The sequence below is a fragment of the Hippoglossus stenolepis genome, chromosome 18 (assembly GCF_022539355.2).
Source record: "Hippoglossus stenolepis isolate QCI-W04-F060 chromosome 18, HSTE1.2, whole genome shotgun sequence".
NCBI lineage: Eukaryota > Metazoa > Chordata > Actinopteri > Pleuronectiformes > Pleuronectidae > Hippoglossus > Hippoglossus stenolepis.
In genome coordinates this window covers 8,586,082-8,600,740 of record NC_061500.1, presented here as the reverse complement: position 1 = coordinate 8,600,740, position 14,659 = coordinate 8,586,082, and the positions used below count along the sequence as shown (strand labels likewise).

At 42.1% G+C, this 14,659-nt stretch overlaps 2 protein-coding genes across 3 annotated transcripts; one reads left to right on the top strand and one right to left on the bottom strand.

The window, feature by feature from the left end:
- Positions 1 to 65: 65 nt before the first annotated feature.
- LOC118125454 (FHA domain-containing protein FhaA) lies at positions 66 to 4,834 on the bottom strand. The gene is made up of 2 exons (XM_035184024.2): positions 4,677 to 4,834; positions 66 to 4,123 (listed from the first exon to the last, which is right to left on the bottom strand). The coding sequence occupies exon 2, from the start codon at positions 4,114 to 4,116 to the stop codon at positions 2,740 to 2,742; it is 1,377 nt and encodes a 458-aa protein (XP_035039915.1). The 5' UTR covers positions 4,117 to 4,123; positions 4,677 to 4,834; the 3' UTR covers positions 66 to 2,739.
- Positions 4,835 to 6,255: 1,421 nt separating this feature from the next.
- Positions 6,256 to 14,216, top strand: LOC118125455 (protein phosphatase PTC7 homolog). Of its 2 annotated transcripts, none has more exons than XM_035184025.2 (6): positions 6,256 to 6,814; positions 8,425 to 8,709; positions 9,589 to 9,787; positions 11,224 to 11,347; positions 11,450 to 11,579; positions 11,770 to 14,216. In XM_035184025.2, exons 1-6 carry the CDS (start codon positions 6,613 to 6,615, stop codon positions 11,826 to 11,828), a joined length of 999 nt encoding a protein of 332 aa, XP_035039916.1. In that variant the 5' UTR covers positions 6,256 to 6,612; the 3' UTR covers positions 11,829 to 14,216. The 2 variants fall into 2 exon arrangements, with proteins under 2 accessions (XP_035039916.1, XP_035039917.1); XM_035184026.2 differs by having other exon boundaries at positions 6,258 to 6,814; positions 8,425 to 8,604.
- Positions 14,217 to 14,659: the final 443 nt, after the last annotated feature.

The following is a 14,659-nucleotide window of genomic DNA, read 5'->3' as shown; positions in this document are numbered from 1 at the left end:
GATCATTAATGAGAATAAATGTAAGTGTTTGTGAAATTATATTATTTAAGGCAGAGAAACCATAATTGTTGTTAATTTTTTATTTAACACACAAACATCCATAACAATACAAAATCAGAACAATCTTAAAATTAGATGAGTAAAGTGAACCAGAAAATCCACACAGATTTCCAGCAGTTACAAAAGATCCAGTCCTACAGGGAAATAAGTGCACTTTACAGATATTCTACAGCACAGACATGATGAAGTTGTCAAATTATTAAAATTTATGTTTTCAAATAAATTCAATTCATTTTGTCAGAATCAATAATAGTAAATGGAAAAAAGTATAGACAGAGAATATGAAAACAATTAACCGGGAGGAGGAGCAATTAGCAAACAATCAATAAAAAGTCCATATATGATCACTTCCAGATGTACAGTCTGCTTTGCGATTATTTTGACTGTACTCTTTTATTTTGCCTCTATATATATATATATATATATATAGGTGTATATATATATGTTATTACACACTGAATATTGTGTTAGTATATTGAATACACCCTGTCCAAACAGCAGGCAGACTAAAATGAACAGTAACAGAGGGTAAGAATTAAAATAGTCAGATAATTAAAAACAGGCTGGAATAATAAAAGAATCACAAAAACAATCACTAAACACAACTGGCAAAAAGAAGAGCACATATTTATACACTGGAGAGGGCAAAGGTAAGGTGATGAGAGGAAGACACAGAGATGCACTGAACAGCTCAGGCCTGGGAAGCCTATAAAGCGTCAGTGTCTCCGGTAACATGAACTTGAAACCAAGGTTGGCACAAGATACGAGAGGGAACCATGACAGCGATGCTCATGCAAGATGGAGTGGTGGAGCTTCCCCCCCGTTTCCAGCCGATTTAAAGTCAGTGCCTGTAGTTCCCCAGTTAATCTGGTCCCAACTGTGAAGAAGCCGTGCGACACGTTAAGGTTAAGGTACAGAGATACAGCAGAGTTGGTGAATTGTTGTGGAACCTCCTCTGATCTAAACCACAATGGAATCACTGCCCACAGTAAAAGCATCAACAAATGCTCCTATTTCCTTCTCAACGGTGGGCAGCAGCTGCACTAATGGCATCATGCCTCCTTTCTCCAGAGCTATAAAATGCAATCTCGGATGTTATCAGGCCGCTGAACAACAAACAAACAATGTGTGAGTGCCGTGAACCTGAGACGAGGCGGAGCTGCCCTTAACGGGAGGATGTCTTCTTATTTTGATTTCTTTCAACAGCGTTAAACTATTCATTGGCAATAATGTCAATGGGAAAATCCCCAGTTGTGAAAAAAGAAAGAAAATAGCCTCCAGCATCTTCCAGTGTAATTCAATCGTGTTTATGAAGTTGGAGGCCATGTGGGACATTTGACTTAATAAGTATTTCCAAGAAATCCTTCAGGCTATTATCAACTTGCAACAAATGTGCATTTAACAAAATCTGAACATGGGCCAGTCTTGAAAGCTTTTAGTGGCCTAGTCCTGAGTGGAGCCAACATTAAACCGTATCACTCCCGATGGACGACTCCCCACGTTAATACGGAGGCATATTCCTGTTGCAAGAACACAACTGGCCCACCATAATTAGGAGCTGTCTCTAACTTTGTTCCCACTGCCAAATCAATTTCCAGCATTTAGCAGTGATGCTCTTTGAAAGGCCAATTTTAAAATCAATTATTCATCTCAAAATGAAAACCGTATACCACAGAGTATCAGGGCCACTTGAAGGGAAAAAAATATGTGAGATTTCACGAAAAAAGTCATAATATTACGAGGCAAAACATTTTAAATTTATGAGAGAAATCATAATTTCAAGCAACATGTCAAATTTACTCTTGGACATAATTTGACTAGATCCGTAACATGGGGTAATAAACCAAATGAACCTTGAAGAGAAGAAACAAGCAAGTCCAGTTGCCTATGTACACGTGTGCAGCTTCTGAAAGTACAACTCAACAAGATGCTCCATGTTGTTAATTTTCATGCAGGCAACAGGCTGATCTTCTGATATTCCCCCTCTAAAAAAACATGTAGCCTAAAACTATATTTCATTCTTGAAATATTATCTCCAAACTTTTCCACTTTATATGGCCCTAATACCCGTAGTCGTAGCATACTGATGTTTGCATCTATCCAAATGTAATACTCGGACCCTGACTTCAATTCATTATATATCAAATGAAAATTTAATTTTGCTTAAGCATATCTAGCCACAGTCAGTCTATTTGATCGTCCAGTACTGATGAGGGGATGATTAGATCTGATTAATCTGTACATATATAAAAGTCTTAGTAACATTCCTATTTTACACAGTAGCAGATACATTTATTGTCATTAACTTAACTTAAGTGCCCTGAATCGGTTTTCTAAGCTTTTAAAGTCAATCATTGAAAAAAAAAAAACTGGCAGAAGAAAATATAGTGCAGTTCGTGCGAAACAAAAATAATCGAACAAAGATTCCAAACTGACTGCTGCCTCTTGAAGTGTACTCCTTTTTGTCACGATATACACATAAACATTTTGTTACCTTTTGTTAGTCTGCAGCAGTACAAGATGGTCGACTAAATATGACTCGAAGAGCTTCTACAGTAAGCATACAGCTAGGTTTGTGATGTGGGAACAAATTGACATTAGTAGACAGTAGACGTGCAAGTATACTGGGCAAAGTAGAAACCCATTCGGGGTATATAGTGAACGGAAGTCTAAATGTTCTCACTGGAGGAGGAGCATGCTGGACAGTAGCACAAAGAGGGAGGTGGCAAGCTGAATCACGCCGTAGCTCAGGGGGTCGCTGCGACTGGGCTGCTGCTGTTGCTCGGCCTTTCGTTCCTCAAGGAACTGCTGAGAATATTCCATGTACTTCTCCACACAGCGCTTGGCCTTCATTTGCTCAATCAGTGCCGGGTATCCAATCTCCTCAATGCTGACGGTGTCACTATCCTCATCGCTTCCAATCTGAGTAGTGGTGGAGCTGCGGCCCTGATCTTTCAGAAGGTCAGTCCTATTCATGCAGGTACTCATGAAGTTCTCATAAGTCTGTGCTCGGGGCGGAGGCTTGTAGACATAATCACGGCCATAGTCTTTTTGATCGGTGGAGCGGGAGCCATAGCTGCGGTACATGTAGTTGTTGTAGGAGTTCTCCTCTTCGGGGTTGCGGAAATTGAAATGCGGTCTAGGGAAGCGCCCAAGTCCATATCCAACGGCCATTCCAGCCACAGCACCGACACCTGCTGCCATCATGGCTTTTTTGGCAAAACCTGTTGACTGGGGCTTGTATCCCATATTCTGTACAGAATGGGAGAATGGAGACCCTCCCGTCCCATAACCACCTTGCCCATAGCCTCCCCCACCGTAGCGGGGACTGAGGATCTTATTATTGGGGTTCCAGTTAGGGTAACCACCAGGATGACCACCAGGGTAACCCCCTGGATTTCCGGCAGGCGCACCCCAACCTTGTCCTGTATTACCACCTCTGACTGGGTAGCCACCTCCTCCTGGGTAGCCACCTGCTCCTGGGTAGCCTCCGCCACCTGGGTAGCCTCCGCCACCTGGATACTGATTTGGATAATTTCTTCCTGGATTCTGGTTAGGATAACCACCTGCTGCTGGATAACCTCCTGCACCTGGATAATTTCTTGCTGGATTCTGGTTAGGATAACCACCTCCAGCTGGGTAGCCACCTGCTGCTGGGTAGCCACCTGCTGCTGGATAACCTCCAGCAGGGTTCTGGTTCGGATAACCTCCAGGATTGGCTCTAGCAGGATTCTGGTTAGGATAACCTCCAGCTCCTGGATAACTTCCTGGGTTTTGTCTGGGAACTCCTCCTGGATTTGTGTTGCCTGCTCCAGGATGAGGGTAACTTCCCCCGGCGGGATATGGATTGGGGTTTCGATTAGGACTCTGAGGCTGCCTCGGATAGCTTCCTGGCTGAGAGCTAGGCTTTGATTGTGTCCCACCCCTGTTGCCGGATGATGAGGTCTTCTTTCCGCTGCTGCTGCTGCCGCCTCCTCTTTTAGCCCATGTAGATTCAGTGCTCAGGAGAAAGACAACAAGAAAGGATACAAACGCAACCTCGCACAACCTCCCCATCGTGGCCCTACACAGACAAAAATGTTCCAAGGTGATTATCATAAAAACATGACAACATTAGAAGAACAAACGTTGCTTTCCACATTCCTTCCTTCAGCATCATCTATTAGCATGACATGCAGAACGGCCTGGCCTTACTTTTTCATTTCATAATGGCCTACATGAAAAATAATGGAAAATTATACACCAAATAATATTCCTCTACGGCCCATATAACATTTAACAGTCTAATTCAATCGCCAAAATCTGTGTCCTAACATTCGCTTACGTCCAGAGCACATTATTCCATCATTTGGTTCATTTTAAAGACATAAATAAATGATATCAACAGACCATCCGCACACTCTGATTAATGAACTACATGTTTTTTCATCTTTAAATCGGTGAATTACAAGCGTTGCATCATTATCGTCCAGCCTTTTGCCCGGTTAAATATATTCACGAAATTAAATGATAGGTTTATATGTGCGGCACGTGCGCCGCTTTGTTCTCTAACCTAATAAACGAAGGCTAACGTAACATAAGCAATAAGTATAATTCAATTTACACTCATTTCTTACCGTGAATTGTTGGATTGTGTGAGAGCTTCGTTGTTGCTGCGTTGTTATGCTCCGTCCTCCCTCTGCTCCGTTATGAGGCCTGGCCCGGGGTGGGTCTGTCCAGACGGGGTGCGCTCGTTTCGATGTACAGCGACTCCACTGCGGGCGGTGAAGGTGGAGATACTAGGGGGAAATATTGTTTTGACCATCATGGAAGAAAAAACACATATAGACACCAACAGTTGTTTTTATATTTCTATGTCAGATTGTTATATATGATAGAGGCTATTATATATGTATATTGTTTAGCAGAATTAGGGTTAGGGGTTAAGGGCTTGCTGAGCGACTGATTCTCTGTTATTTGGAGCTTTTAATGTGAAAAGTTATGGAAATATTTGCCATTTTACCTTTTAACCCTTCACCCCTTTTTCACTTTATTTGATACATTGACACAAACAAACTTTATAAATTAAAAGAGGAAACATTAAACATGCGGGATTAACACAGAAAAACTGAGTAAAGAAATGTAACGTAACTTGACAGCATGTTTGTTTTTCGCCAAAGACATTGAAACAATATACTGTATAGTTTTTATTTCTTCATTAAAAAATTTAAAATGTGTAAAGTCGTAGGGTGAGATAAGGTTATTTAACTTCATTTCTGTACTTAATTACATTTGTCATGTATTTATTTTCAGGTACTTTTCACTTTTACTTCATTACAAATATCAACAAATATCAGTACTTTCCCATCCAATGCATTTTTTACAGAGCATTGTGTTACACATGACATGGATTTAAAAGAGGCCACCGCTGAGACCAAACCATCACTAGATATGACAAGTGTTTTCAGTAACATGATCTGCAGCATTCTTTATTATTTGTTAATACGACAGATTGTCTATTACTCTTGTATTAAAATAAATATACAGTCGGCACAGTTTATGATTTGGTGGACTACTGCAATTGAGAATAGGTGACATTCTTTACTTTTTGTACTTTACTTTAAAGCAAGTACTTACTTACTTGTATTCATGCACATGTGGAACCTTTAATTGAGTATGTTTTAATCTATTAATTTGCATTTTCAATTAAGGTGTTTGGGTGCTTCCTTCATCACTGCATTTGTGAATGTGAAATTTAGCATGACATATAATAACATCTTTATTTTTACAAATTATTATTATTGAATGTTGTGTTGGAGATAGATAGATAGATAGATGAGATGAAACGCTAACCACCAGGACTACTATAGAGCTTCCACTGTAAAGAAGTATGTTCTAATGGAGATATTGACAATACAAATGTTTAAAATTTGAGGGGATTGAAAGACACAAGGAACAGAGATACAGTTGTGCATTAGAGTAACATAGCCTGTCAAATTACGATACAATTATGGTTTGCATTTGAAACCATAAGCAGCCCTGTTGCACCAGTGTTATTATACCATAGGCAAGCTAAATGCTGCTAACGTTCGCTCTGTGTCCGTCACGTCCCCGTGAATAAAACAAGCGCACACCACAGGAGGCCTGCGCAGCGGCTCTCTCATTGGACGATGGCGGCTCTCCGTGACGTCAGGCTTGTAAACGGCTGAGGACCCGTATGTACTCGCTTGCCCTGGCTCCGGTAGAAGTGAGGAATCATGTTGGGAAGGAGGAAGCTCTGCGGAGGATCTGCGTCCATGAGCGGCTCTCGCACATAAACAGCACCGGGGGGACGGACGGTGGAGCTCTGCGCGAGGTGGGACAGACTTTCCTGGAGGGGCGACGATCTCACGGAAGCGGCGTAGTCTGTGTCGCATGGACGGATAAGAGGCAGGGAAGACAAGAAGAAGAAGAAGAAGCAGCCGAGAAGGGCAGGCGGCCGGGCCGGCGAGAGGGACACCGAGACAGCGGGAAGGAGGATCAGCGTGTGCGGGGGGGGGGTCGAACCGAGAAGGGACCGCTCCTAGCCGGGGGATGTTATCCGTACTGTCGTATGGCAGACTGGTAGCCAGGGCTGTGCTGGGCGGGCTGTCGCAGACGGACGGCCGGGACTACAGCCTGATCAGCGCCAGCTATGGCTTCGGCAAAGACTTTCGCAAGGGGATCCTGAAGAAGGGGATGTGCTACGGGGACGACGCCTGCTTCATAGCGCGGCACAAGACCGCGGATGTGCTGGGTAAGCTGCACCGGGCACACGGAGTACCGTCACCGGACGGACACACACACACACACACACACACACACACACACACACACTATGCGATCGGGTGACCTTCAGTGAGCCCGCACGTGTAGCCACCCCTCGGATGAAAACACAACCCCCTCACCACCCTCTGCAAACACACAGCCACAACCCCCCTCTACAACCATTCAGTTTAATAACAGGAAGCAGGGCAGATTCCTCTAACAGATCATTCTGCGTATTAAACCTTTGATCGAGCTATTTGACGCATGTTCTCCTGAATGTGGACGTCATTTGATCAGAAACTCCAATGACCTTTCACCTAGATGAGCTCAATCTGCACGTTACACCGCGCAGACTCAACATTTCCATCGCATTTGGTTAGGATGTGCAGATATTAACACTCACAGGCGGGTCGAGTTGTCAAAGAGCGGATCCCTGCCCCTCAGACCTGAAAACTACAATGTCTTGCAAAGGTCAGAATGGTTGAGCATGGAGGCAGCCATGTTGCTAATACCCCTCTCTAGCCTGCTGGCTTAGCTTCGCGTCAATGCTTTGTCCTCGTTGCTTGTTTGACTTGAGGGTAAATAAACGTGGTGTGTGTTTAATGAGGCTACGTTCCGGGTTTAATGTGACTCGCTGGTGACTATGACGTTAGAATAGCTCAGCTCAGAGGTATGAGGGCTTCACGTGTTTACACATGTAAGCAGAAACAACGTGGAGGTGCTGGAGGTCTGTGGTCGTCCCTCAATGGAGCTTCAATAAAAGAGCCATGGCTCCGGGGATGATTGTCCCTTTTTCCAGAGGCACAGCTGGAAATATCTGGAAGTTTCCCAGAGTGTAGTTTCACCTCCTTTTTCAAAAGGAACTTTACTTTTAGAAAGAAAATAGTAAGAATAAAACTATGTGAGTGCGTTTCGTTTATGATCTTCCTTATGTGACATGGAAACAACATTTATTAATAACGTTGGTGTTTTTAATCAACAATAACCTCACAATATCTTGTAGGGCTGGAGGATATGGTCAAAACTATAACAAAATAAACATTAGTCACTATATAGTATGCTTGGACAATATATAGTAATAATATATATATATATAAATATATCATAGTCTTGTGAATTAATCTGAAAGGATGTTTTCCAGTTAATTTCACTTGAAAATACAGTGAATCTTCACCTCAAGATGTGTTGACATGTATTGATACTTTCTAAAAACCCACTTACAGATTATAGTCACTGTACTGTTACACCACCACCACCATGGTTAAACAATACAAATATTGAAATCACAAAATCCCTCTGCCTTTTTCTCATGTTTAACATTCTTAAGAAACAAAGGAACATGCTTGTTGATCGGCTTCACTTGTACATCTGTCCAGTGAGTTCAAATTAGCATCAGCACTAATATCCTGACTCATTGCAATCAAGATATCTGTCAAAATAAAAGCTATATTGTTGCCACCAATAATTGGGAGGTACAGAGCACGGAGTCAGGACTGAGAAGTACAAACTGGAATGAAATCACTCAGCTAAATGTATTGTAGAAGTGTGAGAATGTTTGCCTGGTATATGACCAATGTTTTGTTAATTCCTGTCCATCAGGTGTAGCAGACGGAGTAGGTGGCTGGCGTGACTACGGCGTTGACCCCTCTCAGTTCTCCGCCACCTTAATGAGAACCTGTGAGCGACTGGTGAAGGAGGGACGCTTCATTCCCAGTTACCCAGTGGGCATTCTGACCTCTGGCTACTACGAGCTTCTACAGAACAAAGTTCCCCTGCTGGGTGAGTACACACAGACGTCACGTTGTGGTGGAGTGAGTCATGGGTCTCATGTGAAGAGCTGCATTCTGAGAATTAAAGAACACCGCTACAGGATGATTCACTCAAGTGAGAACATTTGCACGTGAAACTTTCTTTAACTAACCAGAAAAGTGCAAAAAGGATGGAAAAATGTGCTAAACCCTTAGAACAACATGGTACAAATAATAAAGATTAGGTTTTGCATATGTTATTACACAGAACTGCTGATGTCATTTCTGTCATATCTATTAATGTGAGGACTGTTAGTTATCGTTGCTTCAGGCTTTGACCTGCACCCTACTGAGTGATGCAATTGAGGTAACTAACTTACTTGATCAGCTGGGTTTTGTTATGCCACCACTTGAAAGTTGAGATGCGGTGACCTTAAACAATTTTCCTTTAGCGTAGGTGGAATATTTTGCCTCATACCAGAAGCCTCCAAAAGGTCTGGAGTACATCTGTAACGGACACTGCTGGAGAGCTGTACAGATTTCAAACGCCTGACCGAGTCAAACATGTGACCAAGGTCGCATTTCTCCTGAAACTCAGTATCTCTGACCCGCGGCCAGAGCAGACGCCAAATGTTAACCTCCTCCCCGTGTCACCATGTGTGCCAAACGACCTACTTTTATTTTGAGGAGCGGTGACGCGGTCTGTGTCTGACCTTCCTCTCCCAAGGTTACTAAGACGATTGGTTCGTAAAGCTGCAGTCTCTGGGGATCTGGGACAAGCAAAGAATGTGACCCATGTGTGTGTTTTGTTTTTCTCACTTAGCGTCACATTCACAAAGAAGGTGCACACAGAGGCAGTGATATACTGGTTGTGCAGCATTCTACCTCTTGAAAGTGAAGCCAAACACACATCCAGGCTCCGCTTCTCTTTTTGAATGTCTGCCTGGACTGGATGTTTTTCATTGTGGTGCTACATTATCCATAAGTTCACACTTGTTTCTCCTCTTGTTTGCAGGGAGCAGCACAGCCTGCATCGTGGTTCTGGATAGACGGAGTCACCGGCTACACACGTGTAACCTCGGTGACTCTGGTTTCCTGGTGGTCCGGGAGGGAGAGGTGGTCCATCGCTCGGACGAGCAGCAGCACTACTTTAACACGCCCTTCCAGCTGTCTATCGCTCCCCCTGGGGCAGAAGGGGTGGTGCTCAGTGACAGGTCAGTAGCTCACGCTTGGATGCATCATAACAAGTCATGTGAGCATTATTTAAGGAACAAAAATAAAAAGTGCTTTGTGGTAGAGACAGGACAGAGCAAATGTGGCTGCAGTACGATCTGTTCCCCAATGTTTGAAGAATAAACAAGATCTGAGCGGCTTTGCGTCACAGTCCAGTTTGTGCAGGTGTACACACGACATGTTTGCTGACAAATGTATCTGCCATTTAAACTAGTTCATCATGGAAAATCTCCTTATACTGTTATTTTCCAACATACTGTAAATGACACAGACTGTGGTGGCTCGCCATAGCCTTATTTGTCCTGTCAGTTTCATAATGAACCAAAACCTTTTTACACACTTATAATAACATATAAATCCTATAACTTTGGACCTTTTATTTTAATTGTAGAATTGTTTGTAGTGATCTTTGCTTCGTTCTCTCCATTGGCAGCTACCACCACGGATTGAACTAATTATGTAATAAACACTGACCCCAGTTTATATACTTTGCACATAAACTTATCTATTGCTGAAAGGATATCAGTACTTAAAGCACAGCATCATCAGTTAATGCTATTCTCTGCACAGGCCAATGTGTTCGAGGTGATGCTTGTTGTTGTATTGATGGTACACTGACTCACACAAGTAGAAAAGACAAATATAGAGAGGATGTACGGTTTTGTTCTCTGTGTGCCTCTTTGAAAAGGTCAGATTATGCATCTCAGCAGGCAAGAATAATAGTATAATAATAGTCTGTCTTTTATCAGCTGGGTTCTTGGATGCAAGAATACAAGCCTTTATAATTGTCTTTCTTCTGGCAGAATCATTCTTTATAGATATCATCTTTTTATAAATCCTGTTTCTTTCTGCCTGCAGACAACTGCCTCAACTAAAGTGTTATCTCTGTTATCTCAGTGGTGCACACGTACAGACTTGCCAGGCTGCCCAGATAGGTGTCACAATTTGATTCTGACAATGGAAGCCTGATTAACAAGGGATAAATCTTTTCTAATCCATTTAGAGCAGTCTCAAGGTTTTTTTTTTTATTTCCTTCTTCCTCCCACTTGGTAATTCTTTTTCTTATGGTGCGAGATATAGTTCAAGTAAACTTAACTCTTTGTGGCCTTGTAGTGTGTCACGTTAAACTACAGGCCCCCCAGACCAGGGAGGATCATACTGTTAAAGGGTACCAGGAAATAAAGCTTAAGTATTGGTTGAGCACCAGCAAACGGGAGGGCCTTACAGAGTCCACTGAGGACACACAGGGCCGGCTGCTTCCAAGTCAGCTGTCAGATTAAACACCCCTACCGTGTCCACCGTTAAGAGTTGGCAGCGTGTCCTGCTTAATTCCGTAGTGGAAACTGTTGAGGGCAGCTCTGGCGTCACATGCCGGTTTCACTTGTGACTGAACTCACCCTCCTCCTGTTTCCTCCAGTCCCGAAGCAGCTGACAGCTCCTCCTTCGATGTAGAGCTCGGCGACATCATCCTAACAGCAAGCGACGGCCTCTTTGACAACATGCCCGACTACATGATTCTTCAGGAGCTCAAAAAACTGAAGGTGTGTCTAGTGACACATTTTACGCATGTGCAGAAAGATAGTTTATTTCACGTTTCAATGACATTTCCATGCTTTTTATGTTGACTTTCTTCTTTCTTTCAGACTACCAACTATGACAGCATCCTGCAGACTGCACAGAGCATTGCAAAGCAAGCTCACGATCTTGCCTACGACCCCAACTATATGTCTCCTTTTGCACAGTTTGCCTGTGACAATGGTCTGAATGTAAGAGGTAAGTTGTTCCTGTTGTCTTTTCCTTTTTATTCTTGGTACAGTACATGTATTAGAGAAGTTATTAAAAGCTGTGTGACCAAAGTTGTCTTTTTTTTTTATATATATATATAAAAGAAACAATAATTAGCCGTTGTGAAAATAGTGTGTATACCTGTAATGATTTTTGCTCATGGTGTCTTTTTCTGCAGGAGGGAAGCCAGATGATATCACGGTGCTGCTGTCGATTGTGGCTGAATATACAGACTAAAAGAGTGTGTGTATCTCTGTGTGTGTGCGCGCCCGCTTCTTGGGGGGGCTGATCCTTCCTTACCATCTGCCTGAGTCTTCCACCTGCAGCCCTCCCAAAATGCACTGTGTCCGCCAGGCTGATTTGGAGAGGCCCCGCTAACACGACACACTCCCTGCTGCAGGACGTCCCCCTGTGTGACATTTTGATTTCTTCTTCTGTTTCGTTTGGGTGCTTGAACGGTTTAAGAAGAAGAAGCAGGCAGCTAGGCCATTTTCATGTTGATCATGATGCAGGAGGAGCCGAGTACAATGGGTGGAGGAATGCATCGTCAGTCTCCCATGTCTCACAGTGACAGTCACTAGGGGTTTTAAAATCTGCTGGCCCTTGTGATTTAAAAAAGAAAAAGTGATATTCTAAGAGGAGTAAGCCATGGTTTGGGGTTGTTCACAGTCGTGGACACATCTGTCTGTGTTGTTCTCCTTGTTAATGTCTGAACGAACCATACAGACGGACTGAGGAGGCTGAGGCTGGGAGTGGAGGAGTCTTAACTGGGAATGAAAAGTAATAGGTGGTTTTGGGAATGTTCGTTAATTTGGTCAGATCACAGTAAAGAGAAACTAACCCATGTTGAAGCTCACGTGCGAAGGTTAATCAGATTTGGTCACTTGGTCATGGGATCCGTCGGTGCGCACATCCTGATAGGTTGTAAATATTTCTGTGTTTTCAGGGCTCCGCCTTGTTCTGTCGTCTTTGCTCGGTTTTATTTAAAGCAAAGAGTTGTTTTGTTACTGTTGTGGAAGAGGTACACATGCATTCATAAATATATTATTTTTCCTGTATAGATGTTGATATTGAAGTGAGCTTTACCAATCCCACTCTTCCACCTGCTGAAATGAACAAGAATATATTTGCTCAGATTGATTGCTTCAGTTGTGGTAGGAAGGAGTGAATGTGTGTGTGGTATAGATGTGAGGAATTGTTGTTTGAATATGTGGCGTATTCGATGTTGATATTTGTTCTCTCACAAAGCTAAAGCTAGCATCTGGGAATGCTCGCAATTGCAATGATAGGTCAGGCATGAATATTAAATGAAAAGACATATTTTTTTAATGTTTGGTTTTAAAAGTAGATAGTTTGAAGTGTCTGCTGACATGAAGTTTGTGTGATGGATGAAAAAAAGGATCCAGATATCTTAAAGTGAGTGAATTGGTATAATTTCTCTGTTTCTTTTTCCTTCTACATTTGTTTGCTGCTTCTCTTTTGTTATTCAGGTGTCTGGATGGTCATAATGATTGTGTGTGTGCTGGATTCCACCTGATGACATAAATTAAAGACATTGATAATACTGTTCTGCCCATAATAGCCTGTCCCTGTGTCAAACACCTCGCCCCATTGGTTTGGACAATGTCTTATAATTTAAAAGCGGGTGCACCAAAGACACAATTTCGTTGTGTATGTCATTATGCTTAGTTGTTATAAATATCATGCAGCAATACTGTAAAGCCCTTGTGCTCTGAGTTTTGTGTGATTGGCCAGAAGTGTGGGTGGAAATGTTCAGAGGGACGTTGAAGTATATTTTCTATGCTTAAAGTTGTTTGAGAGTAAAGGTTGCATCATATTTCTGGTTTAAGTTATAGGTGAGTGGTTGTCTCTAACAAAGTCTAAGACCGGTTTATAAACCAAAGAAGGAAAGCCATATATAAATACATGATAAGGGCGCTGCTCCGCCCCGGTTGTAAGGATAACATTTCAATGGTGGAGACCAGAATTGTCACTGTGTTGTTCCCTCTTAAATAGTCTTGGGAGAAATTGTATCTTGCATAGTGAAAGCAGGATGCGACTAATGACCACATTTACATAAATCCAAATTCGTGGCAAATTATTTGCATATTTTCTGTCCTGCTCTGTGGATTCTGTGTTAGTTTGTTTCACTCGTTTGCATCCTGTTCTCGTATTAAGGACGTTTGTGTACAAAGTTTCCGAACTTGTATTCACGGTAAAAAATGGAGCTACATTTGACAGAGAGATGCAACCTATATGCAGGGGGTGAGATGGGTAATGGTGCTGTTAACTTAAAGTGTGTGGGTGTGTGTGTGTGTGGGTGAGCACAGTTTCAGCCTTAACAAATAGCTAGACCTGTAATCAAGAGGCCTTTCCTGTCATTGCAAGCTTGTCTCGTCTCCCCCCCACATTGCCCCGTGTTTAATGTCAATGTAAAGTCGTTCTCAAAGGTGCTTCTGCGGTCTGTATGGTACGATTGTCATCTCTCAAGCAAGCGATGTCTGTGCGTGTGAAAGACACACCCATGTCAGTGTACATACAGTGTAACAATGCAGGTCTAATTTATGTAAATATGTTTTAAAATATGTACAATATTTAAATAAAGAATCTAGTATTTATACTAAATTTGTTTGCGTTTTTGTGATTTAATTCCAGGTTTCACCAAAGATGTTTGACGGCTATGAATTTGTTTTTTTTCAAGGAGGGAAGATGGGGGGGGAACTTGACTGGATCCTCAATATTGACGTAGGTTTTATATTTTGTTTAAACAACCAAATTTGTTTTTCTCATTTACTGATTAACATTTACAATATTTTATTGCCGTTTTGTTTGATATGATTCTCTTGTCAGTGCAGATACTGAATCAAGTCAAACAATTAACAGAGCAAATGCATATATTTATGTAATTGTTTGAAATTAGGCGTTTTATGTTAAAATCTAATGTTCAATGAAATAACTAATTTGGTATGCATTGCACCAATCAAACAAATGTCCATAGAAAGATAAAGTAGCTAAGTACATTTACTGGAGTACAAATTGAGGTACTTTTATGAATATTTTCATGTTCT